The sequence below is a fragment of the Panthera leo genome, chromosome F2 (genome assembly GCF_018350215.1).
Source record: "Panthera leo isolate Ple1 chromosome F2, P.leo_Ple1_pat1.1, whole genome shotgun sequence".
Lineage (NCBI taxonomy): Eukaryota > Metazoa > Chordata > Mammalia > Carnivora > Felidae > Panthera > Panthera leo.
The window spans coordinates 20081422-20105919 of record NC_056695.1 but is presented as its reverse complement, the minus strand read 5'-3'; the positions used below and the strand labels follow the sequence as shown (position 1 = coordinate 20105919).

The 24498-nt window shown below is 40.8% G+C and overlaps 1 protein-coding gene across 4 annotated transcripts in view; it reads left to right on the top strand.

Annotated features, from left to right (window-relative positions):
* Positions 1-24498, top strand: part of SLCO5A1 (solute carrier organic anion transporter family member 5A1) — a 311289-nt gene that overhangs the window by 274616 nt on the left and 12175 nt on the right. For all 4 annotated transcript variants that reach the window (XR_006198357.1, XR_006198356.1, XR_006198355.1 and 1 more), the window contains 2 exons: positions 4233-4431; positions 23381-23540. Coding sequence is in view for 1 of the 4 variants with exons in the window: in XM_042923843.1 (XP_042779777.1) it covers positions 4233-4431; positions 23381-23540 (359 nt within the window). In the remaining 3 variants the exon portion in view is untranslated. The remainder of the gene's footprint in view (positions 1-4232; positions 4432-23380; positions 23541-24498) is intronic.

Here is a 24498-nt window from a genome sequence, read left to right as displayed (position 1 = left end):
CCCTCTTAGGCTCTTCTGATACCTTAGGAACCTCTTCCTGATGATGCACAAAACAAATGGAGATAAAGCACAGATGCTCGCAGACACTTCAAAGCTGCGGGGCCTGATGCTGAGATGCTGAGTGTGGTTCCCAGGGAAGGGGATTGGCGGGGCCGCTCTCAGTGCCTTTATAACCCCTTGTTGCCAAACAAATGCTGAATGCTATTTTCACTCTTCGCCTTTTTTTTCCCCCCCATAAAAGTGAAAATCCTCTTTGGATTTCTTTTGGTTAGCAAAAGCAGAAGATGCCTGTAATTTCCCCTCCCTATAAGGCAGTGGGGGAGTTGGCCAGGCCTAGGATGCAGTGTGGTGCTGGGTGGGAAACCAACTTCCAGCCCCTCCAGGCTCTGCACAATCTGGTTTCCCCAGAGCCAGGCTTTCAGAAGGGGCAGCGAGGAGGCTCTACTGTTACCCCTGTTCTCCCCAGCACCAAATCTGCCCTATTTATCCCCTGTGCCTGATATTCTAACAAGGAGACGTTTGGGTCTCTTACTTAAGCTGGAGATCTGAATGATGTACAGATTACCATGAACGGATGGTCAGAATTTCTGTTTGGATAGTGCAGTGAGATTTAGATGAGACGGGGACATCAGGAGAAAATTTTAAGGCGTCTTCACTCTGTTCAATATAACCTCATATTTACCGGTGACAAATTTGCTGTTTTGAAGAGTTGAATACTGATTTGAACGCATAGTCAAATAAATTATATTACTTTTATTTTTATTTATTTATTTATTTATTTATTTATTTATTTATTATTTATTTTTGAGGCAGGAGAGACAGAGCATGAACAGGGGAGGGTCAGAGAGAGGGAGACACAGAATCCGAAACAGGCTCCAGGCTCTGAGCTGTCAGCACAGAGCCCGAACTCAAACACACGGACCGCGAGATCATGACCTGAGCCGAAGTTGGCCGCCTAACCGACTGAGCCACCCAGGCACCCCAATTATATTACTTTTAAATTGTGACTTGAGCTATGAGCATGGAGGTTTGTTTTGTTTGTTATCCTGGGGGTCTAGAACAGTATAAATTATTTAATTGAAATAAAGATTTCATGAATGTGTCATTTTCACTTTAAAGAGAAAGTCTTGCCTATTTATTTGTGTAGATAGAATGCGTACTCTTCCTTAACGATGATGATATTTTATTAAGCAGCTCATTTAAGCCCAGAGCTCTGGTCAATTTACCTAGAAGATTCCAGGGACCTGTTAACTCTCAGAGACATCTGTGGTGATGTGGACAGAGTGCTGGGCTGGGAATCAGAGACCTCACTTTTCCTTGTGAGACACTCTCTCCCTTGTGTGCACTGTGGGATCAATCACTCCTCTGAGCTGTCAGTTTCCTCATCTGTAAAAAGGTCATTACTGATTTTGCAAAATCAGGGCTGTCGTGGGGATTACAAGATGAACACTGGTTGCCAGGCAAAGCTCAGGTTTTAGATTAATCTAATCCTTCTCTGCTCCTTTATGTGGGTTGCTGAACATGCTGGAGCAAAAACCGTCCAACCGTGTGCGCTGCTGGAGACTACAGACTTCCGAAAGCCAATCTCATCTGGACCCGTTGGGCTCTCCACTTGCAAAGCCTATTGCATATTCCCATTTTACTCTCCTACAACAATTATTCTAATCCTTGGCTGTATTTAAAATTCTCACTATCCCTGGGGCTCCTGGGTGGCTCGGTTGGTTGGGCGACCGACTTCGGCTCAGGTCATGATCTCACGGTCCGTGAGTTCAAGCCCTGCGTCGGGCTCTGTGCTGACAGCTCGGAGCCTGGAGCCTGTTTCAGATTCTGTGTCTCCCTCTCTCTCTCTGCCCCTTCCCCGCTCATGTTCTGTCTCTATCAAAAAATGAATAAACATTAAAAAAATTTTTTTTAAATAAAAATAAAAAAAATTTCTCAATATCCCTTTCCTCTAAGAGTTAGTTTTGTTTTCAATTATACAGAAAAAACAAACACACCTGGAAATAAAAAACCAAAACCATGTAAAAAAAGAATCTATAGCATGTTACCAATTCTTAAAAAAAAAAGCATGGAAAAAAGACTGGAGTGAAATACACCAGGATGTAATCAATGGAGTTTGTTCCTTCATACTTCTCTATGCTTTTCAAGCATTCTGTTGTAACACGTATTACATTATGTCTGCAAAATAATGGAAAAATTATGAAACAGAAAAGCTACAGTTTGAGGAGCTACCACCCACCTGTTGACTTCTCCCCCACCCCCTTCTCCCCTATCCTGTTCCTAGCTGGAATTAAGGGGTCTCTCTCTCTCCCCATCTAGTGCTAATGTGATCATCTATGCTGTTAATTCCATATTCTCTTGACTTCTCAAGGATCGTGCATTGGTATCAGATAAACCTTTCCCTCCACATTTAACCTCCCCTTCCTTTTTAGTCTATTTTTGTCAGTATATAAGTATGCTTAGTCTCCTCCAGTCTTAGCAAATGCATGGCATTCTCCAAGTCCAAACTCTACCTTAATCCCACTCTTACTCTAGACCCATACCCATTTTTCCTTTTGTAGCCCAAGTTCTGGAAAGAGTCTGAATCTGGCTTCTTCCTTCACAACACCCTTAACATTGCTCTTGCCAAGATCTCTTGTGACATATTTGTCTCATTTCAGTCTTCTCCTTACTTTCTTCTTCATACTTGGCTCAAATACAAATACTGCCACTTCTGTGAAGCCCTCCCTGATTTCTCCCAGAGAAGGCTCACATGCTTCTTTTCCAGTATTCTTCCTGTCTTTTGTCTAATTGTTTTATTGTAGTCTAATTTGTTTATTTTTATTTTAGATTATGAGGTTCTTGGGGCAGGCAATATAGCTTTTCTCTTAGCTTTAAAAAAAACTGTGAAACATAATGCACACAGAAATATGTGAATCAAAATTGAGAGATTATGAATAATCATAAAGTGGACATTTGTGTCACTATTACCCAGGGCATGGAATGGCATGTTTTCAGTACTCCAGGAGCACCCTGTATCCTTTCCTGACCCCACCTGTTCCCCCTACTATCTTGGATTTATGACCCTTATTTTCTCGGTTTTCTTCGTAGTGGCGCTGCCTATATATGTATTCCTAAACAAAGCATTCAGTTCTATCTGCACTTGAACTTTCTACAGATGCCCTCATGTCATGTGTTCTGTTTTGTTTCTTTCATCGAGCATTGCATTTGTATGATCCATCCTCATAGTTGAGCATTGTCATGACCTTCACTTTTGTTGCTGTAGAGTGGCCTTTCATTATATGAATTTATAACATGCAATGTATCTATTAATGGACATTTGGTTTATTTCCAGTTTTTGGCTATTAAGATGCATCAGATTTCTTGTACACTTCTTTTTTTAAATGTGTATTTATTTATTTTTGAGAGAGAGAGAGAGAGAGAGAGAGAGAGAGAGAGAGAGAGAGAGAATGTGTACACAAACAGGGGAGGGGCAGAGAGGGAGGGAGAGAGAGAATCCCAAGCAGTTTCTGTGCTGTCAGCACAGAGCCTGACGAGGGGCCCAATTCCATGAACTGTGAGATCGTGACCTGAGCCGAAATCAAGAGTCAGAGCTTAACTGACCGAGCCACTCAGGCTCCCCTCTGGTACACTTCTTTTGATCCCCATGTGCCTGAGTTTCCTTAGGGTATAGATCCAGGATTGTCACAGGATGGGTGTATCTTCAATTCTACCAGATAATGGCAAACTGTTCTCAAAGTAGCTGTCACAGTTTACATCCATCAGCTGTGCAGAGAGTGACCACTGCTCTATGAGTTCGCCAACATGTGGTAGCATCGGCCTTTTAAATTTTTATCGACACAATTGGTGCAGAGTAGTATTTTACTATGGTTTTAACTTGTATTTCCCTCTTAGCAATGAGGGTGAGCACCTTCATGTGTTTGTTGGTCAGCCGGATTTCCTCTTTAGTGAAGGGCCTGTTCACGTTTCGTTCACTTTTTCAGTGGGTTGCTTGTCTTTATTTTATTGATTTGTAAAAGTTATTTTACATTCTGGATATGTGTCCTTTGTTGGTTGTATGTGTTGAAAACAAATTATACTATAAAATCATACACATTGAAGATTTATTGATTATGGGATTTTTTTTTTTTTCCTCAGTGCTAATCAGTAAGTAGGAGCAGGAGTAATTAGAAAACAAATTACAGTGTACGTTAACCTTCAGAGTAATCCTGTCCTTCCGTTCTTCTCTCTAGGTGTTATTATTGTCCCCAGTGCCGGTGTGGGGATTGTCCTGGGAGGCTACATTATAAAAAAACTGAAACTTGGTGCAAGAGAATCTGCGAAACTAGCCATGATCTGCAGTGGTGTATCTTTACTGTGTTTTTCCACCCTGTTTATCGTTGGATGTGAAAGTATTAATCTAGGGGGCATAAACATCCCATATACAACAGGGTAAGTATCCTGAAAGAGCCATTTTGTATCGTCCTGATCATGAGTTGAGTGCAAAGCCCTGTAGTGTTGGTACCCAGGGCTGGACCGTCTCCTGCTCTAGGCGGGTCTCCTGTGCACGTTTCGTCTCCTGGGGGGGGCGCGGGGGGGGGCATGCACTCGTGGAAGGCAGCGGCCCTGGTCCCTCCTTGGTTCATGCCCCTTTTGACCCTCACAGAGTGTCTCCTAGTATTTTGGTTATAACAGATGAGGAGGAGATGCTTGTTGGGTTAAAGGAAATGATTCTTCTTTATAATGCAATGTTTTGAGTCGCTAATATGTTCACGTAGTCGAAGAACATAAAGCTCAGTGGCAATGTAACGGGAATGAAAAGTCTTGCTCTTACCCAAGTCCTCCACCTCATCCCCCCCATCAGAGACAAACGAGGCAGGCACTTTAATTCATTTCTTACGTGTCCTGCCAAGGCTTCTTTATCGAAGAGACTATGAACATGTATTTAAAGTTTTACCTGTGTTATAGCCAAAAGGTAGCATTCTATATATGCTTTCCCAGCTTTAAAAAATATATGACAATATAGCTTGGAGATCTTTCTGTGCCAGTAATAATAATACAGAGCCTAGCCTACCCTTATATCGACACTCTCCGATGCTTTACTCATTAATCCTCATGACAACCCTATCAGGTAGGTTCTATGATTATCTTGGTTTTACAGATGGCAAAACTGAGGTACAGAACACACGTACTGGGGGTAATGCTGATAATATGTAACACACAGCTAAGAAAAAAGTTCCAACCTGTAGCATTTGCCGATTTCAGAGATTTGACTATCCCCACTGACGCTGATTTCAAGCTAACCGTGTGAAGATACTGAACACCAAGCTGGGAGGAGATGCCCAGTCACGTACCATTATATAATATTTCTATCAAAGAGGTATTTAGACTTAAAGAGCCTGGTGAAGACGTAGAGAGTAGTATAATAAAATAATTAGGAGGTAATGAATTGAGTATTTATTATCTTTGTATTATTTATTTAACTGTAAGTTTATATAACTTACCTTAAAAAAATTTTTTTTAACGTTTATTTATTTTTGAGACAGAGAGAGACAGAGCATGAACGGAGGAGGGTCAGAGAGAGGGAGACACAGAATCTGAAACAGGCTCCAGGCTCTGAGCGGTCAGCACAGAGCCCGATGAGGGGCTCGAACTCACGGACCGTGAGATCATGACCTGAGCCGAAGTCGGCCGCTTAACTGACTGAGACACCCAGGCCTCCCTATATAACTTAACTTTTAATAATGGCTACGCTAAACAAGCAGATGACTAAATCCTTGAAAATTGAAGATTTTATGACCCAGGGTGGCTGTGCTGGATGTTACATCAAACTTAATTCAGACTTCACCCCAGAGAATTCAGAGTCTGTACTGTTTGCACTCCTTTTAACTGCTATGTAACATTTCATTTAATTCTGTTTTGTAATTTAACCAGTCCCCATTTGACAGGCGGTTTCCAATCTTCAGTCATTAAAAATAATGCTGCAAAAAATAATCTCATGCCTATATCACTTCTCCTGTGTGCCATGTATTTGTAGGATAGATTCCCAGAAATGAGATTGCACTGAATATTGCCTCCCCGGGTGTTGTATAAATTTGTACCCTTACCAGCAATGGATCTGAGGGTCAGTTTCCCACACCCTGTCCAAAGGAAGGTGGAAAATTCTTCTTTGAGAGCTATGACAACCATAACTTATATTTCTTGAGCACATTGGGGGTTATTAGAATCTACTTATTGGACAGAATTTCAGTGCCTAGATTTTGGTGCTTGGTATCAACGAGCACCGTATCCTTTTGATTTTCAGTGGAGTTTTATCTTATAAAATGTTCCACTTGAACTTTGAACAAGAAGAGCTTTAATTTCACTTAGCCAACCTAGAATATCAGAAAGAAAAAAGGAGGAACTGCCAATCAGAGCTTATTTGGATGACAGAATATGGTCACTTGTCTCAGGAGTCTTTTTTTCACCAAGAGATGTGGGTCTGGGCAATGCACGTACTGATACACAACTTCTTTTCCGTGCCTATTACAATGGCATAGGAAATAAAGTCTTCAAAAATTTAAGGGCAGTTTAGAATAGGAGCCCAGATTCTTGAGTTAAATCTGATTTGCATCTTCACTTTGCTTGGCCAGTTGTTTAACTGTAAGCCTCAGTATCCTCATCTGTAAAATAGGGTGATGATAATAATGCCTTAGTTCCTTCAGGTGTAACAGAGTATCATAGACTGGGTGGTTTAGAAACAACAGAAATTTATTGCTCACGGTTCTGGAGGCCGGGAAGTCGTGATCAAGGTGCCGGCAGATTCGGTGTCTTATGAGGCTCCCCTCCCTGATTCATGAATGGCGGTCTTTTCTCTGTGTCCTCATATGGTGGAAGGGGTAGGACATCTCTCTAGAGTCCTTTTCATAAGGGCAGTCATCCCATTCATGAGGGCTCCAACCTCATGGCCTAATCACCTCCCCAAGGCCCAACCTCCAAATATCATCACACTGGGGGTTAGTTTTCAACCTATGAATGCTGCGGGGACCCAAACATTTCATCTACAGCAATAAAAATCACCTTAGAGGCTGCAGGCGGGGACAGCATGAGTAGCACGTGTAAAGCTCTCACCTTGGTGCCTGGCACACAGTAAGCGCTCACTGGAAATTAGCTATTGTTATCAGTCATCACAAATACTCTTTTGGTATTTTTCTCTGTATTTTCAAGACATAATGTGTAAATTAACCAAATTGAGACATTAGGTATGACTTCCTATCTTGATAAATGAGGAGTTCAGTTTTCCCTTCATATATTGTGGTCAAATCCTTCTTGGATATTATTATGCTTGATCCTGCCAGTATTATTAACTGCTGAGGCACAAGCAGTATGTCATGATTAGATTTCTTCTTGTGTACAACGTTGATTTTCCTGGAATTCATAATTGTTTTATTTTCATTTCCTTTGTTCTCTCTGAATGTGTGTCTGGCTTCCTACATTCTCTAAGGGCTCAAACTATCTCGCTGTGATTTTTCTCCTGTCTGATAACCTCGTGATTCCATTTCCCACCCCTTGGAGTCATCTAATCAGAGTCCTAGCTGCGCCCAGTCGGCTCCCTGGAATCCCGTTTGCCTCTGTATGGATCCTTTGTTCCTCTGAGCTCACATGCCTCTTCCTTGGCTCGTCCCTCATTTTGTGAGAGCACATCCCTCAGTAGCTACAGGAAGGCTATAAAGGCTGTAACTTTTTTTTTTTTCTGAATATTGTTCATGAAATAGCTTTTCAAAAAAAGCTGTTATATTTGATTGCCAAGTTGGCTGGGTAAAGAATTTTAGATTGGATGAATCATTTTCACTCAATTTTATTACTCCATTGTCATCTAATTTCTCGTGCTATTGTGGGAAATCTGGCCTTTCTTTTTCCCAGTCTTTTGTACGTACCCTATTTTTTCTTTCTAGGAGCTTCCAGTTTACTCCTGGTGTTCCTGAATTTCATCATGATATACTTTGGAGTGGGTTTCCACCCCTCCCACCCCCTGCTCCGAGCACTTAAGTGAGCTTTTAATGTCTGGAAACTGTCCTTCAGTTTTGTTTTTATTTTTTACTTAAATTTTGATATTTTTTTCCTCACCATTTTTTCTCTTCCTTCTCCTTCATTGATTCTCTACTATTCTTTATCACCTATATTGTATAAAACACTTTTTTTCTCCTACTTTTGGAAAGATTTCTTCAGCTCTATTTTTTTCAGTCTTCTGCTAAATCTTTATTTTGAATATTGTATTTTTTCAAAAGTTATTTATTTATTTTTGAGAGAGAGAGAGAGTGCACAAGAGGGGCAGAGAGAGAGAAAAAATCCCAAGCAGGCTCCGCACTGTCAGCAGAGCCCAACGTGAGGCTTGAACTCACGAACTCACGAACTGCAGGATTATCACCTAAGCTGAACCAATTGAGCCACCCAGGTGCCCCTGTATTTTTAACATCCAAATTTTTGATTGTTTTTTTGCTTCTAGTCCTCTGGCTTCATAGGTGGAATCCCTTCTCTTACTTCTCCAACATTATTTAGAGTTTGTTTTCCTTCCTGAATTGTCTATGTCCTCTGAGTGCCTGCTTTCTATTTATTTTGCTGTCTTGATTATGTTGGAAGCTTCCCTTACATTTCTGGTGATCCTTAGCTTTCTCTTAGTATTGAAGAACATGCATTTAAAAAGCTAGGTCAGTGCTCTGGTCTGACAGTAGAGCTTGTCATTTGGTGGATCTCACCGTAGGTAACGGGAGATGGGGAGCTGGCATTTTCATTGGGGTAATGCATGTCAGAACTTGAGGCCTTACCTCTGGAGTGCTTTGGCTGCTCAGGAGAAGGGTTCTCCTGTTTCTCGGCTGGAGCTGTGTTGAGATAGATTCAGGGTTGTAAGCCTAGCTCCTGGTGTTCTAGGGCTGGGAGTGGGATGGTGGTGGGAAGGGACCTGGGTCCTTCTGTTCATTCTGTAGACTTTTACCTAATTCCCCTGCCATCATTCTAGCATCTCACCAAAGGTCTTCTTTATATGTGATGCTCTTACATCCGTAGACTTTGGTTTATTTTCTCCAGAAAATAAAGGCATGAGGGAAAAAGTAGTCATCCACTAACTAGAGTGGGGATGGAAATCTGCTTAAAATTGTACATTTAGACCACAGCTTACTTGTGTTGTCTGTCCTTGAGTTCTTTTTTTTTTTTTTTAAAGTTTATTTATTTTGAGAGCAAGAGAGAGAGACAGAGAGAGAATCCCAAGCAGGCTTCTTGCTGTCAGCAGATCTTGACATGGGGCTCGATCTCGTGAACCACGGGATCATGATCTGAACCAAAATGAAGAGTTGGACACTCAGCTGACTGAGCCAGCCAGGTGTCCCCTGTCCTTGAGTTCTAAAGGCCTATTCTTCTTTCCCCGACTACTAGCCTTTTCCATGCTCATATTATTTTTTAAGTTCTCAACACACTTTGTTTTATTGAATTCTTGTTTTTCTGTAATCTTATTTCAGTTGGACTAGTTGCTCTCTAGGCATAATTTATATTCTGGAACCTTCCTTTCATGTATCTCAGTTGTATCCACTTTTTTAGTTGTTTGTGTGTTTATTTATTTGTTAACTCCTTGTTTTGCTAGAGAAAAATACCCAGATACCTCCCTAGGAAAGAGCCCGTGGGAAGAAAAACTTTTTGATCCTGTAAATGTATTAAAGCATCTTTATTCTTTCTCTCACATTTAAAGATAGTTTGAGTAGGTATGGAATTATAAGTTATAAATTGCTTTTCGGAGAACTTTGAAACCACTGCTTTGTCATTTATCCAAGGTGTTCTGAAATTTCATAAGGAATGCTTTACCATCCAATTTTGTCTTGGCTGGACCCTTCCAATGTCACTTTCTCAGAGAGGCTCTCCCTCTCTGCCCAACCTAAGGGAACCCATTCTCCCCTTTATTGCATTACTCCTCCTTAATTTCCTCGTAGCACTTACCACTAGCTGAAGTTATCTTGTTTAAGTACGTGCTCTGCTCTTGTCTTCTGTTTCTAAACTATGAACTCCTTGAGAACAGTTACTACAGCTGTCTATATCATAACCACATCCCCACCATCTGAAGCAATGCACAGCGTTTGTTGCATGAAGGAATGAACAGATGAATGAATGTTTTGGCCTAGGGCTTTGTTCGTTCATTACATTAGGCACTCTCTGAACCGTCTTAATCTCACATGTATGTCTTAAACTCCAGGGAGGTTTTCTTCTGCTATAGCTTTACACACTCTCTCCATTTTCCATGCTCTCTCCAGGATTCCTGCTAATCTGTTGTTGGAACTTATGGACTGGTTGCCTTTGTAAATGAAACAAATGTTTCATTTGTTCTCTTGTATTTCCTATGTCCTTCGCTCTGAGAGATTCTTCCATGCTTTGTTTTCTATTCTTTATGTAAATTGTCTTTTTATTTTGAGAATAACTTTTTTCTTTGTTGTATTCTGAGTGTTCCCTTTTCATAACATCCTGATGTCTTTTTTTTTTTAATTTTTAATGTTTATTTACTTTTGAGAGAGAGAGAGAGACAGGGCATGAGTGCGGAGGGAGGCAGGGAGGAGAGACAGAGGAAGACATAGAATCCGAAGCAGTCTCCAGGCTCTGAGCTGTCAGCACAGAGCCTGACATGGAGCTCGAACTCATGAACTATGAGATCGTGACCTGAGCCAAAGTTGGATGCTCAACCGACTGAGCCACTCAGGCGCCTCGTTCCTGATGACTTTTTACGTAGTAATATCTTCTCAGATCTGTGTATATAATTAGATTTTTTTTTTTTTTAATTTTGTTTCTATGCCTCACATTTTGCCATTTGATTTTAAGGGTTAGTTTTTCTGTTCATTTATTCTGGGCTTTACAGGCTGACAAGACTCAGTCTAGCATCTTTCAGGTTATGTGCTCCACCCTCACCCCCATACAAACATGGGGGGGTTAGTCTCCGTTGTCAAAATCTAGAGTAGAAGCTTAGCTTTTTGAATTTCTTCCAATTTCTTTAGAGGAGAACGTTCTGGAGAATGTCTGGGCTCTGACATGGGGGTGGAGGTGAGTGAATATGAGAATGGAAGGATCCACTGGTACAATTTTCTCTCCCTCAAACCTCAGCTTCCTCCTCATCTGGGGCTTCTGCCGCATCTGATGACTTCGAGCTCACAACCTTGTGGAGCCTCATGGAGGGTCCATGGGGCAGGTTGGCTCTTCTCCAAGGTGGTATCTGCTCATCTGCTCATAATATGTGTATTATGCGTATCCACTTTGCTCTTTTCATGAAGTTTGGTGTTAGTCTTTCCATTCCTCTTTGCTGGCATTATTCCTTTTAATTTTGCTCGCTTTAATTTTAAGTGCATTCTCAGAGGTGGGTTGGGGAGGCACCTTCCCCCCCCCCCCCCCCCCCCGCCGCCTGCCATCTTCCTTGCTTTCAAACAGCAAGTCCCCTCAAGAATTTAAAGCCCTTGCTTAGCACCACATCAGTCTTGCCAATCCTGAATCAACAGACTCTGGACTCTCCAGCACTATGGGCAAAAATTACATAATTGTGCTGATTGGCCCCATTACAAATTTATGAGTTCCAATCTTAGCAGGCCCTCATCTTTGCTGAGCAATCCATTTCCTTGGCCCTACTCAGCTTCCTTTCCTGTGCCCCAGCATGGTTGCATTTTTTAAAATTCTTTTCTTCAAGTATTTTGTCTTACTCTCGTCTTGTTTTTCTTGTTGGACATCCCAGATTCTGTGTTAGTGAGAAAACAGGGGTCCCAACAATGAACTTCTTGGCCTTCTCTCCCCTCTCCCCTCAAACTCCTTTGTCAAAGACGGTGTTATTTTCAAAGAAAAGTACCAGAGCCATCAAGTTTCTAACTGTGTGACCTTGGGAAAGAAAAAAAAAAGCTAATATTGAGTTTTGGTTTCCTCATGGTAAAATTGGTGATAATGTCAGTCACATCTGGTTACAAACGTAATTACATAAAGCACATGTGGTTGAAAAAACAAAATACTGCAGACGGGTTAAAAAATGGGAAGCCAGTGTCTCTTTCCTCCGTCCTCAATCTCCAGTTTTAAGCTTTCCAATATTTTGTGTTTGTAGTTTTGATTTTGAGGACTGTATTAGGGAAGTTTTCTGATATTTCCTACCACAGAGTCCAGCACTCAGTATACGTTGAAAAAGTCAGTTTCTTGTCTCTTCTCCTTTCCCTTCTAGATCATACAAAGCAACTCCCTTTTCTTCTTTACAAGATGAATGAATGTCTGGCATCTATGTCTGTGTAGGGATGTTATTCATCCAGTGATGTTGAACTTTTAAGAACTTGATGAAAATAAGCATCTTAATTACCCAATTCCATGATTTATGGTACACTTCTTCTCATTCGATTGTATCGAATGATACAGAGAAAAACTCGGTAAGGCATGCTGGAGGCTACTTCAGGTTTCCATTCATTCCAGTAGTTGCAGCCTGACTTCATCTAAGTTCATAAATTAGCAACATAAAAACCCAGTTTCCTTGGAGAATTCGTTTGGCTTCCCAAATACTTCTAGGAAGGTAGTCTAAAATTGAATTAATATAAACACTTTTGGGGGGGGGGCGCAGCTGCAAAGGCTTGGCACTTTTTTTTTTTTCAGAGAGAGAGAGACAGAGAGAGAGAGAGAGAGAGAGCACACGAGCATTAGCAGGCAGGGGAGGAGCAGAGAGAGAGAGAGAGGGAGACACAGAATTCAAAGCAGGCTTCAGGTTCTGAGCTATCAGCACAGAAACCAATGCTGGGCTCATGACAGCTCAGAGCCCGATGTGGGGCTTGAACTCACAGACTGCAAGATCATGACCTGAGCCGAAGTTGGACGCTTAACCGACTGAGCCACCCGGGCACCCCTAGGCTGGGCACTTTAAGAACAGCAGTTATGTTTGTGTAAAGAGTAAGAGAGTCCTTTCTCCAAGCAGGGTGTGGACTACATTTCAGCCTCTCCTTGCTCCTTTGGCTGGGTGCTCTTGTGCAGTGTACAACCTGCTTATCGGTCTGGCTTGGCCTGTTAACTAAAAGCTGTTCTGCGTGATTTTGAGGCTTGCATGTGGGACTTTTTTTTTTCCTCCTTTAAATCCAATAGAGAGATGAAGGGAGCGGCAGTGAAGAGAGGAGTCTTTGTTCGGTGTCTGTTTGATTCGGGTCTGGTGATCGGCACTTGCTCGTGTATATCTTTTATATATAATGCTTGCAACACCACTCTACTGTGTGTACTATTACCTGCATGTTTTAATTAAAGAAACTGGGCTTACAGATGAAGTGATTTGCCCAAAGTCCTCAGTTAACAAGGAGCAGAACCAAATGAAACCCAATCTATTTCAGAGTTTGTTCTTTCCCAGCACCATGGCCAGTTGCTGCTTTATTTCATGTAGGGAAACACTGAAGCGTACTCACCACCTCCTTAGGAAGAGAGCTGGAGAGATTGTATCTGTATCTGTCAGTGGTGCATTGTTTCTTCATTTTTTTCATACAGCTGGGTTACAGGCATAATGCTGTGTCTACACAGTGCTGTAGCTCAGAGGCTCTCAAGTCAATCCGCCTAGATTTTCACCCCAGGCTTGCCACATACTAGCCATGTAAGGATGGGGAGATTCTTCAACCTTTCTGTGTTTGGTTTCCACACCTTTAAAGTGAAGATGCTGATAGATACTATGTTGCTGAATTGCCCTGAGGATTGAATAAAATACTTTGCAAATTCCTTAATCTCTCTGTGCGTCAGTTTCCTCATCATTAAGCTGCATCAATAACCGTACCAATCTCTTAGAATTATAGAAAAATGAAATAGGATAAAACCCATACATGCTAAGCAATTGATAAATAACTATTTAATGGCATTTTTTTCTCATTTGAAATTCAAGAAAGAAGCTCAGAAAGATTGAATAACTTGCTCAGTCACACAGAAAATGATAGAACTAGAATTTGAACCCAGGTTTCTCTGATTCTGAATGCAATGCTTTTAATTATTAAAATGTTCTGAAAGAAGGGGCGCCTGCATGGCTCAGTTGGTTGAGCATCCGACCTCGGCTTAGGTCATGATCTCCCAGTTCGTGAGTTCGAGCCCCACATCAGACTCTGTGCTGACAGCTCGGAGCCTGGAGCCTGCTTCAGATTCTGTGTCTCCCCCTCCCTTTCTCTGCCCCTCCTCTGCCCATGCTCTGTCTCTCTCTGTCTCTCAAAAAAAAAATAAATGTTAAAAAAAATTAAAAAAATAAATAAAATAAAAAGTTCCAAAAGAAGAAAAAAGCACAAAGAAGCAAGCACAACCTATGAGCTACCTCCTATTAAAGCCTGTAAACGAAGCCCCAGGTTCACCAGCAGGATGAATCTTCTTATATTAAAGGACCTGATAACTGATCCATCTTTGAATTTGTATCAAATGCTCAAGAGGTACCTCAATGCCTGATATGGGGTTGAGATGTTTTAGAAAGATGAACTTTTCCTGTTGAGCCAAAATGGAGTCACAGTTTTTTTGCAGAATGAACCTGACATGTTACTGGTGGTTCCCCTAGAAAATTCAGATTTCATAGCCAAGGTGTGGAAACAACCTAAGTGTCCATCAACAGATGGATGGATAAAGAAAATGTGGCATATACATACAATGGAAGACTACTCAGCCTTAAAAAAGAAAGAAATTTTGCAGTATGTGACACAATGGATGAGCCCCGAAGACATCACGCTAAGTGAAATAAGCCAGTTACAGAATGACAAATACTGACTGATTCCATTTATATGAGATAGCTAAAATATTAAATTCATGGAATCAGAGGTGGAATGATGGCTTGAGGAAGTGGGAGATGGGGAGTTGCCAATCAATGGGCATCAAGTGTCAGTCAGTCGGGCTCTAGAGATCTGCTGTACATCATTGTACCTATAGTCAACTATACTGTGTAATACACTTAATGTTTGGCAAGAGAGTAGATCTCATGTTAAGTGTTCCAGCCACAATATACTAAAATAAGAAAAAATTCAGACTTGAGAATTGGATGATTTTTCATTATGAAAGATGCTAGTGCTCCAGTTGAATATCCTGGCCCATTTCCAACCCAAGTAATTACATTCCCAGCACCCACTATGTCCCTGCAGTTTTAATTAGGAAATGTGTTTTGCTTCCCCTCTGTGTCTGTGTTTCACACAGGTATGCCGTAATCATCTCGTTGCCATAAGAGTCAGGATTTACTGTGAACACGGTGGCTTAAATAACACTTTATATAAACACACTGCATAATGTGAGTTCTTTCCTCTTTGCCACTTCTTCTTGAAAAGTAATTTTTAAAAAGGGGTTAGATCTGATTCCCATGTACAGAATTGTTCAATAGTACTGGGTCTTGATAAATCATTTCATAATGCTAGCTTTATTATCTTTCATTTATCAAGTGTCATCTCTTTGAACTCAACACTAAGATCTATTATATCATCCTCTGGTTTTGTGACTTGACTTACTGCACCAGAATGTTTCCAGGGGTGATTTCTTGAGCTGTGAGGGGGAATCATTTTCTCAGTTTTCTGTGTTCGGCAGTGACTTGGATGGAGTGGTCCACCAGGTTCAACCAAGTCCAAAATCTCAGAGGTTGGGAATTTTCCCTGAAGTGGCCTCTCTCAGTATAGTTTTATTGACTCAAAGTACTGAAACTATGGAAATTGAATACAGCCTGCTAATTTCTACCTTCTCTGAAACTTTCCCCAATTCATGTCATTCTCTTTGTCACCACTTCTTCCCCGGCCGCACGGTGTATTTGATACTCCATTACCAGCCCTCTGCGTGACTATCATTTCTGGCCACATCACTTCTAAATTCTCTAATGAAACCATTCATCTCCTCATCTGTGTCTTCAGCTTAACCTACTGAAGTTTTCTCCCATTGTTTAAATCTTTTGGTGACATTCAAGATCTTTTATTTGTTATAGACATTAATAATTTTCAGAGAAATTCCTGAAAAGTAGAGGACAAATAATTTACTTAAAAGATCTTAGGTATGTGATGTGTGTCTCTGGATTATCCTAGCTACTTTAATTCATAGGCTTACAATTCATGTCTAGCTATATGTATATGATTTGATCTATTCTTGGCTCTGTTTGGGAGATACAAACAAAATTTGCTTTACTTCACTTTGAGAGTACCAAGGAGATACGAAATATAAGCAAATTTTCCTTCCAATGAGTTTTCAACTTTGTAACAGAGATCTAAACAAATAACATGAAATCTATAAAACTATGGAATACCTATTTAAATATAATAAGCCTTTTTATTTCAAAAATACCTATGAATATTAATAAACCCAGGACCAAATTTACCATTTTATAATGTCATATTAACATAGTCAATAAGAAATGTTCATCATTTAATGCTAGCGGAAAAAATAGAACCATACAAAATCTTGGTAACAATATGTTATCAATGTTATTGTATATGCATATTGAAAAAAAGACCAGAAAGTGATAGACTAAAAGCATAATATGGTGGATATTTCTGGGTGGTAGAATCACGTGTGAGTTTAATTTAATTTTTCAGTCTTTCTGTATTGTCCAAATTTTGTACAAAGAGTATGTATTACTTTAATAATAAATAAAGGTGTTTCAAAAACTATGTAATAGACGAAGGAGATTAAGAGGTACAAACTTCCAGCTATAAATTAAGTCATGGAGATGAAAAGTACAGCACAGGGAATATAGTCAATAATAGTGTTATAACCATTGTAAGGTGACGGATGGTGAGACTACACTTAACCACGGTGAGCACTGAATAATGTATAAAGTTGTGAAGTCACTATATTGTACACCTGAAACTAGTATAACATTGTATGTCAACTACACTTCAATAATACATTTTAAAAAGTAATTCTGGATTTATTTATTTTTTTTTTAATTTTTTTAATGTTTATTTATTTTTGAGAGAGAGAGAGACAGAGCGTGAGTGGGGGAGGGGCAGAGAGACGGAGATACAGAATCCGAAGCAGGCTCCAGGCTTCAAGCTGTCAGCACAGAGCCCGACACGGGGCTCGAACTCACAGACCGTGAGAACATGACCTGAGCCGAAGCCGGACGCTCAACCGACTGAGCCACCCAGGCGCCCCTTTTTTCTTTTTTTCTTTTCTTTTTTTTTTTTTTTAAAGTAATTCTGGATTTAAAAAGATGGTTTAGTACCTGGCTGGCTCAGTTGGTGAATCATGTGACTCTTGATCTTGAGGTTGTGAGTTTGAGCCCCACATTGAGCCCCCCATTGGGGCTCAAACCAAAGAGATGGTTTGTGTAAGTTGTAGGTCATTATATATAAATTTCAAGTTAAAACTGGTATGAATTTATTTGTTGACTACAAAGCTCAAGGAAACTTTAACAATAAAAATAATGATTGGAAATAGTAATTATAACTTTCATGAATGTAGTCCTCTAATAAACCTGTTCTATTACCTGTATTATGTAATGTATGATTCCTTGGTTACACTTGCTGTCCTCATACAGGCAGGAGGGGCATTAATAGCCATAGACTTAGATTTGGCCCCAGGTCATATGGCTACAAAATGGTAGGCCTGAAACTAGATCCCAGTTTAGTTCTTTTTCCCGAATCATCTGTAGGAGTAACTTCGAAAATGACTTACTCCTTTATTTATTTATTTACTTTTATTTTTTTTTAAACGTTTACTTATTTTTGAGACAGAGAGAGACAGGGCATGAACGCGGGAGGGTCAGAGAGATAGGGGACACAGAATCTGAAACAGGGTCCAGGCTCTGAGCTGTCAGCACAGAGCCCGATGCAGGGCTTGAACTCACAAACCTCGAGATCATGACCCGAGCCCAAGTCAGATGCTTAACCGACTGAGCCACCCAGCCGCCCCGACTTACTCCTTTTTGAAAAGAAAAACGTCATTGAAGGCCTATTGTGCTTGTGATTGTATTACTTTAATTCATTTATACTTCTTTCATGTGTAAAGACCACACACCAGTATCTTAGTGCCTATTATGTTCGAGGAACAATGCTGGACACTGGCTGTGCATTTACTCACCTAATCCTCTCAACAGCCATGTGATAGAGACATTATGATCTCTGTTTCACAAGTGTGAAATCTCTTTAGATTGGTTCACAGCACTTGTGAGCTGTAGGTATGGAATTGAACCTGCTCCTTCTGACTCTAATGCTCAGTCACGGTGAAAGGTGAGTGCCAGAAAAGCTACATGAGATGAAGAGGAAGGAAATGGGATGAGGTGCCCGGAAGACTCATGCTAGAGAAAGTGAAAATATGGACAGTTACGCAAAGCTGCCCGCCAAGTATAGGGGTTTCAGAGTGTAGGCCACAGACACAGAGATAACTGGGTTTAAACCCATCTTTGATTCTTGTGAACTTTGACAGTATCTATCCTCTCAGTTTCCTCATCTAAAAGATGAAGGCACAGTCATAACAACTTTAATTCTTGTGAGGAATAAATGAGGTAGTTTATATAGAGATTTCAGTGCACAATTCCTGGAGTAAAAATTGGGCTCTTTACTCATTTAGTTTTAAATGATAACGATGATTATGATTATAATAATAATCACTATAAACCTGAAGTTGCATACAGCCAGAGAAGCATTTTAATATGAAGCCAAGAATTTAAGGGAATAAAAAAAAAATGAACACATTCTAATTGAAGTCTTCTTGAATTCAGTTAGACTTGAATATATAGTGACTTGAGAGAGATATCACTTTTTTCTAGGTGATTGGTATTTTTTCCTAAAAAGGTACCTGCTATGTTAATCATATTCTTTTAATCCATGTGACTTGGGCATAAGAAGCATGGATTCCCTCTTTTCGTATTTTTTTTTTTTTTTTAACTTTTTTTAAATTTTTTTTTATTTTTGGGACAGAGAGAGACAGAGCATGAACGGGGGAGGGGCAGAGAGAGAGGGAGACACAGAATCGGAAACAGGCTCCAGGCTCCGAGGCTCCGAGCCATCAGCCCAGAGCCGGACGCGGGGCTCGAACTCAGGGACCGCGAGATCGTGACCTGGCTGAAGTCGGACGCTTAACCGACTGCGCCACCCAGGCGCCCCTCGTATTTCTTAATAGAGAGCCACTTGAGTGGAGGCAGAAGGATGGTTGGGGAGCTCCTCTTTGATTTATGGGGACCTGTAGAAATATGTCAGATGGGGAAGTCCAAGTATTCTTCGGTCTTGGGGTGGCATAATTTGACATACTCTGTGGGGTGTGTGTGTGTGTGTTTGTGAGAGAGACAGAGACAGAGACAGAGGCAGAGACAGAGAGAGACATTAGAGAACAACTGTCTTCTTACTTACCCAGCTGTGATGGCCCCATGGTGGACATAATTACCTATGTTAAACCATAATCTGTTTTATTATTGTATATTACTTTAAATAAATGTTGATCCTTAAGCAATTGATTTAAAAAACATTAGGCAACAAGCTTGTTCTTTTTTTCCTTTTTTGTTCATTTAGTCTCCCTGTGGCTGGTTTTCTCGAAGCCTCAGTGATTATGGGACACATCATTGCACTTTTTATGGTTTCTTATTTTTTTTTTTTTCAACGTTTTTTATTTATTTTTGGGACAGAGAGAGACAGAGCATGAACGGGGGAGGGGCAGAGAGAGAGGGAGATACAGAATCGGAAACAGGCTCCAGGCTCCGAGCCATCAGCCCAGAGCCCGACGCGGGGCTCGAACTCACGGACCGCGAGATCGTGACCTGGCTGAAGTCAGACGCTTAACCGACTGCGCCACCCAGGCGCCCCAGGTTTCTTATTTTTTAAGATCCGCAAACTGTACTAGATAATCTCAGAGACTGATCCCATCTCTCTAGTTCTAGAATTCTGCCATTTTTATTTTTTTATTTTATTTCATTAAAAAAAATTTTTTTTTTAAACGTTTATTTTACTTTTGAGACAGAGACAGAGCATGAACGGGGGAGGGTCAGAGAGAGAGACACAGAATTGGAAGCAGGCTCCAGGCTCTGAGCCATCAACCCAGAGCCCGACACGGGGCTCGAACTCACGGACCGTGAGATCGTGACCTGAGCTGAAGTCAGTTGCTTAACCAACTGAGCCACCCAGGCGCCCCTCTGCCATTTTTATAATAAGATATCATGTGTGACTCTCAGGCTTGCAACTTGGACCAAACGGTTATTTGTTAGTCCGTTTGTTAGTGAGGCCTTTTTCTTCACTTGGAATTAACACTTACATTGATTCAGAGCTAGCATGAGCCTGATCTGCAAAGCTAACTTGTCAGAAATGCTTTAGTTCATTGGAAGGGGACGCACAGTCCCTTCGCACAACGTGGACATGGTACACTCTATCCTGTATGTTTAGTACTCCCATGATGGGCTCACTGCAGGCCGGTGAGTGGTGCTTAGTACTATTCAGGCTTACACGCTTATGCCATTATTACAATCCAGCCTGTTTTCTGAAAAGTGAGTGAGAGTCAAGCAAGACATTATTATTCCTAAAATTTATTTTATTTTATTTTTAAAATGAGCGCAGTGTAAAGCATTAACCATGTTGGTATCTTTCCCTTTTCTGTGCCACTGTCGCCTTTTCCCCAATGACTTTTTTGTGAATACCCATTTCTTTTCACTGCTATTTATTTTTGTTGCCTGTCTTGATTTTCTGAGAGCTTTATTGTATCATTTCTTTGTTTCAGACACCGTGTTCTCATGAGAAAAGCAAACATACCCAGTGGTGACCTAGGAATGTGCCTCTGTTTCTGGAACTCAGGAAAGCTTGTGCTTCCTGTCATCAGGGGGTTTTAAGCATCTGTTTATATTCTCTCTAGATTCATTTTTCTCTCTTTTAGTTCTTGGGTGAGAGGAGGGTACAGAGGGAGAGGGAGAGAGAGAATCTTAAGCAGGTTCCATACCCAGCACGGAGCCTGATGCAGGACTGGATCTCGCAAACCGTGAGATCATGACCTGAGCCAAAATCAACAGTTGGATGCTTAACTGACTGAGCCACCCGGGCACCCCTAGCTTCCTTTCTCTTGAGTGGACATACCCATAAAAGAGAGGTGTTTGGGATCTGTGGTGGTCATAAATGAATATGGATCGTGATCTTCATAAGAAATTCTTTGTAACTTCTAAATAACAATAGTAGCAATTATATTGTATGGATTTGAAGCCTGTTGTTTTTAGTGACTTAAGCATGCAAACATATAAAAACCCTTTTATCGGGTCATGGCTTGAAATGTCACTCTTGAGGAACTAGTGAAGACAGTGGCAAGGTACAGAGCGGTTTTCAGATGTACCAGTTAAATGGCACTAATTAGCGTTATAGTGAATCATTTGACCTCACTGGACATCTATGTCATTGTCTGTGGAATGTAGTAAGAGGTCTAGAATGGGCTTTCTCACCGTCACCCTCAGGGCTACTAAGACTTGGGCAGGTTAATTTGTTACTGTGTGTGTGTGTGTGGAGGGGGTGTTGTTCTGTGTATTGTAGGATGTTTAGAAGCTTCCCTGGCCTCTGCCCACTAGATACCAGTGGCACTCCTGTAGTTATGACAAACAAAACTGTTGCCTAGAAAACAAAATTGCCCCTCAGGAGCATTACTGGCCTAGGACTGCATTTCCTGAAATATACAACAAAATGATAGGAATCCGCGAGTTTGTGGACATAATTGTCAGAGTCTTGTGACCAAATTTCTTCTGTGGAATGACATAAATGAAGAACAGAATTTATTTTACATTTGCCTCTTTCGAAGAGTTTCTTGATAAGGTTTAAATACTGCCATGAATTTGTTCCTTCCTTTAAAATTTGAGGACTCAGTTATTAAAGTGTGAAAGAGGACACAGGAAAGAGCCCTTTGAACAAATAATGCCTTATGTCTATAGATTAACACAAATAGTTGGCGTGGGCTATGCTACTGGAGGGGTGGGTAGTCAACATAGGCATTAAAGGTAAGTTCTAGCATTAAGCAGACATTCCAAAATATTTGTTGAATGGATGGATGATGAATAGATGGATGGATGAATGATATAGATCTGCTATTTCTTTTTTTTTTAATTTTTTTAATGTTTATTTTATTTCTGAGGGAGAGAGAGAGAGACAGAGAGAGACAGAGTACAAGCGGGGGAGGGGCAGAGAGAGAGGGAGATAATCCAAAGCAGGCTCCAGGCTCTGAGCTGTAGGCACAGACCCCGAGGCGGGGCTCGAACTCACAAACTGTGAGATCATGACCTGAGTCGAAGTCGGACGCTTAACCAACTGAGAGCCACCCAGGCGCCCCTGGATCTGCTATTTCTAACTCATGTGGCTTTAGGAACAGTATTTCATCAGTAACAGAAAATGGTGGTCACGGGGCACCGGGGTGGCTTAGTCGGTTAAGCATCCGACTCTTGATATTGGTTCATGTCGTGATTTTGGGTCATGGGATAGAGCCCTGCATGGGATTCTCTCTCTCCCTCTCTCTCTGCCCCTCCCCCTTCAAAATAAATAAATAAATAAATAAATAAATAAATAAATAAATAAATAAATAAATATTTAAAAAATTGGTCTCAGAGAAGCCAAGGAAAGAGGTTGTTGAGTATAAGCACTACAGAGCCCCTTTCATTCTTCCATGAGCCCCTCCTGGGTACCTGCCTCTGCTCTTCCAAAGCATTTCTTTCTACTTCTCTCCCCAACCCTATATCCTGACTTGCCTTTTTTTTTCCTTTTTATATTTGTTGCCTGAATTGATTGTATCAGAGCTTTTCGTATTGTATCATTTCTTTGAATCAGACATCATAGCCTACGAGAAAACAAAACCCACCACGTTGACCGTGAATCCACATCTGGGCATCCTGAAGGAAGGACTGAATCGTTCTTCTCTGGCTGTGTGAATCAAGCTAGTGATAGGATTCCTGATCTTCTTTGGAAATCACTTCCGATTCATTTTCTAGAGTCCCATGTCTTTCTTAGATAATTTATTCCAGAACAATTAAAGTTTTTGGTCAAAGCAATCTGCGTCGACAACCCCGATGGATGCATTTTATGTTTGCGCCCTCCTAGTGATGTTGTTGATCTGGCACAGAGTTAAAGAAATTGAGGTCTGGATTTGTTAAAACGTAGAGCTTAGTGTCTACAGTAAGTGAGTAGTTAAACAAGGGTTAGAACTGCTGAGCCCAGATCTGTAGCACCAAGATCCAAGATGGAAGGTAGAATTGAGGCAAGATAGATAATTTGATACAAAAATAATGAATTTACAGCCCCAGAAGACTGAAACATTTTTCTTCATGCTTTGTTTAAAAGTCATAATAATTATCGAGGGTGGCTATTTCCAGTATTATAGCTTTGATTTATGGGAACTAGCTTCTCTAAAATTTATTTTATTTTATTACAAATATTACTTTATTACAAATTACTTAACATTGAGAACTTTTTCTTTAAACATTTTAGTAAATGTTGCTCATGACCTGCTTTTTTCTCTCTAGACCTTCTCTCACCATGCCTCACAGGAACCTGACAGGAAGCTGCAATGTTAATTGTGGTTGTAAAATACACGAGTATGAGCCAGTCTGTGGATCAGATGGAATTACATACTTTAACCCTTGTCTGGCTGGCTGTGTTAACAGCGGTAATCTTAGCACTGGGGTGAGTATATTTCCCAAGTTCCTGTACTGTTAATCCAACATCCTGTGACAGGGACGTGTTAGGACTCATATGCTAACACGTGGCTTTAGTCCCTCTTTTCAAGAAACTTCAAATAACCTCCAAAATACTTCCTGACGAAAACCCAGAGGAATGACAATTATGCAATGCTATCATTTTTTTTCCCAAGGACGATTGGAACATGTGGGTGTAGTGACTTGGTTTCGTATCAGCCCTCTCCCACTTTACATTCTGTGCCAACTCAGTGAAACAGGATAAGGATGAATGCTGGGCTTCCCATTTATTACTCAGCCAGGGCCCTTGTGATGCATTTGAAGGTCAAGATGACCACATTTGGTGCCCATAGAAGAGGATAGGAGAGCACCTTCCCTGATCAGAGTCTGTGAAGACGCGTGATGGATTTTTCATAGACTATCAGTTCAAACTTTTTTCTTTTTTTTTTAACATTCAGAGTAAAGATATTTCTGTCAGTTCAAGAATAGGCTATTTTGAGAATTCCCTTCCCCGTGAATTATAAATAGGCTGTAATACTGTGGGAGGTTTTCATATTCTACTCAGTTCCTTACTGAGCCTGGTTTCATTCTTTGCTTAAGAACGGATTGTAGGAGGCTGCTTTAATCAAAAAGGTTAAGGTGCATTTGCCTGTACTGTGTAGGTGTTAAGGGATTATACTATTGACTGTATGTTTTGGGATCATCAGATTCGATTTCGGAGTTTTAAGCTATAGTGATAAATTGAGAAATCCTGTGGCTGGCTCCCCAGTATATAATTGGTGAGCTCCAGTGTGTAACCAAGTTGAAAGAGACAATGAGAAGTGTTCTCGGTGGCTAAGTCCTGGGAGTGAGCGAGTGAGTTCTCTAACGCACAGTCCTCATTCCTAAAAAGAGGCCAGCAGTCCCCAGAGCACAGAGGGCCAAACGGTGCCCCGTCCTCATATTTG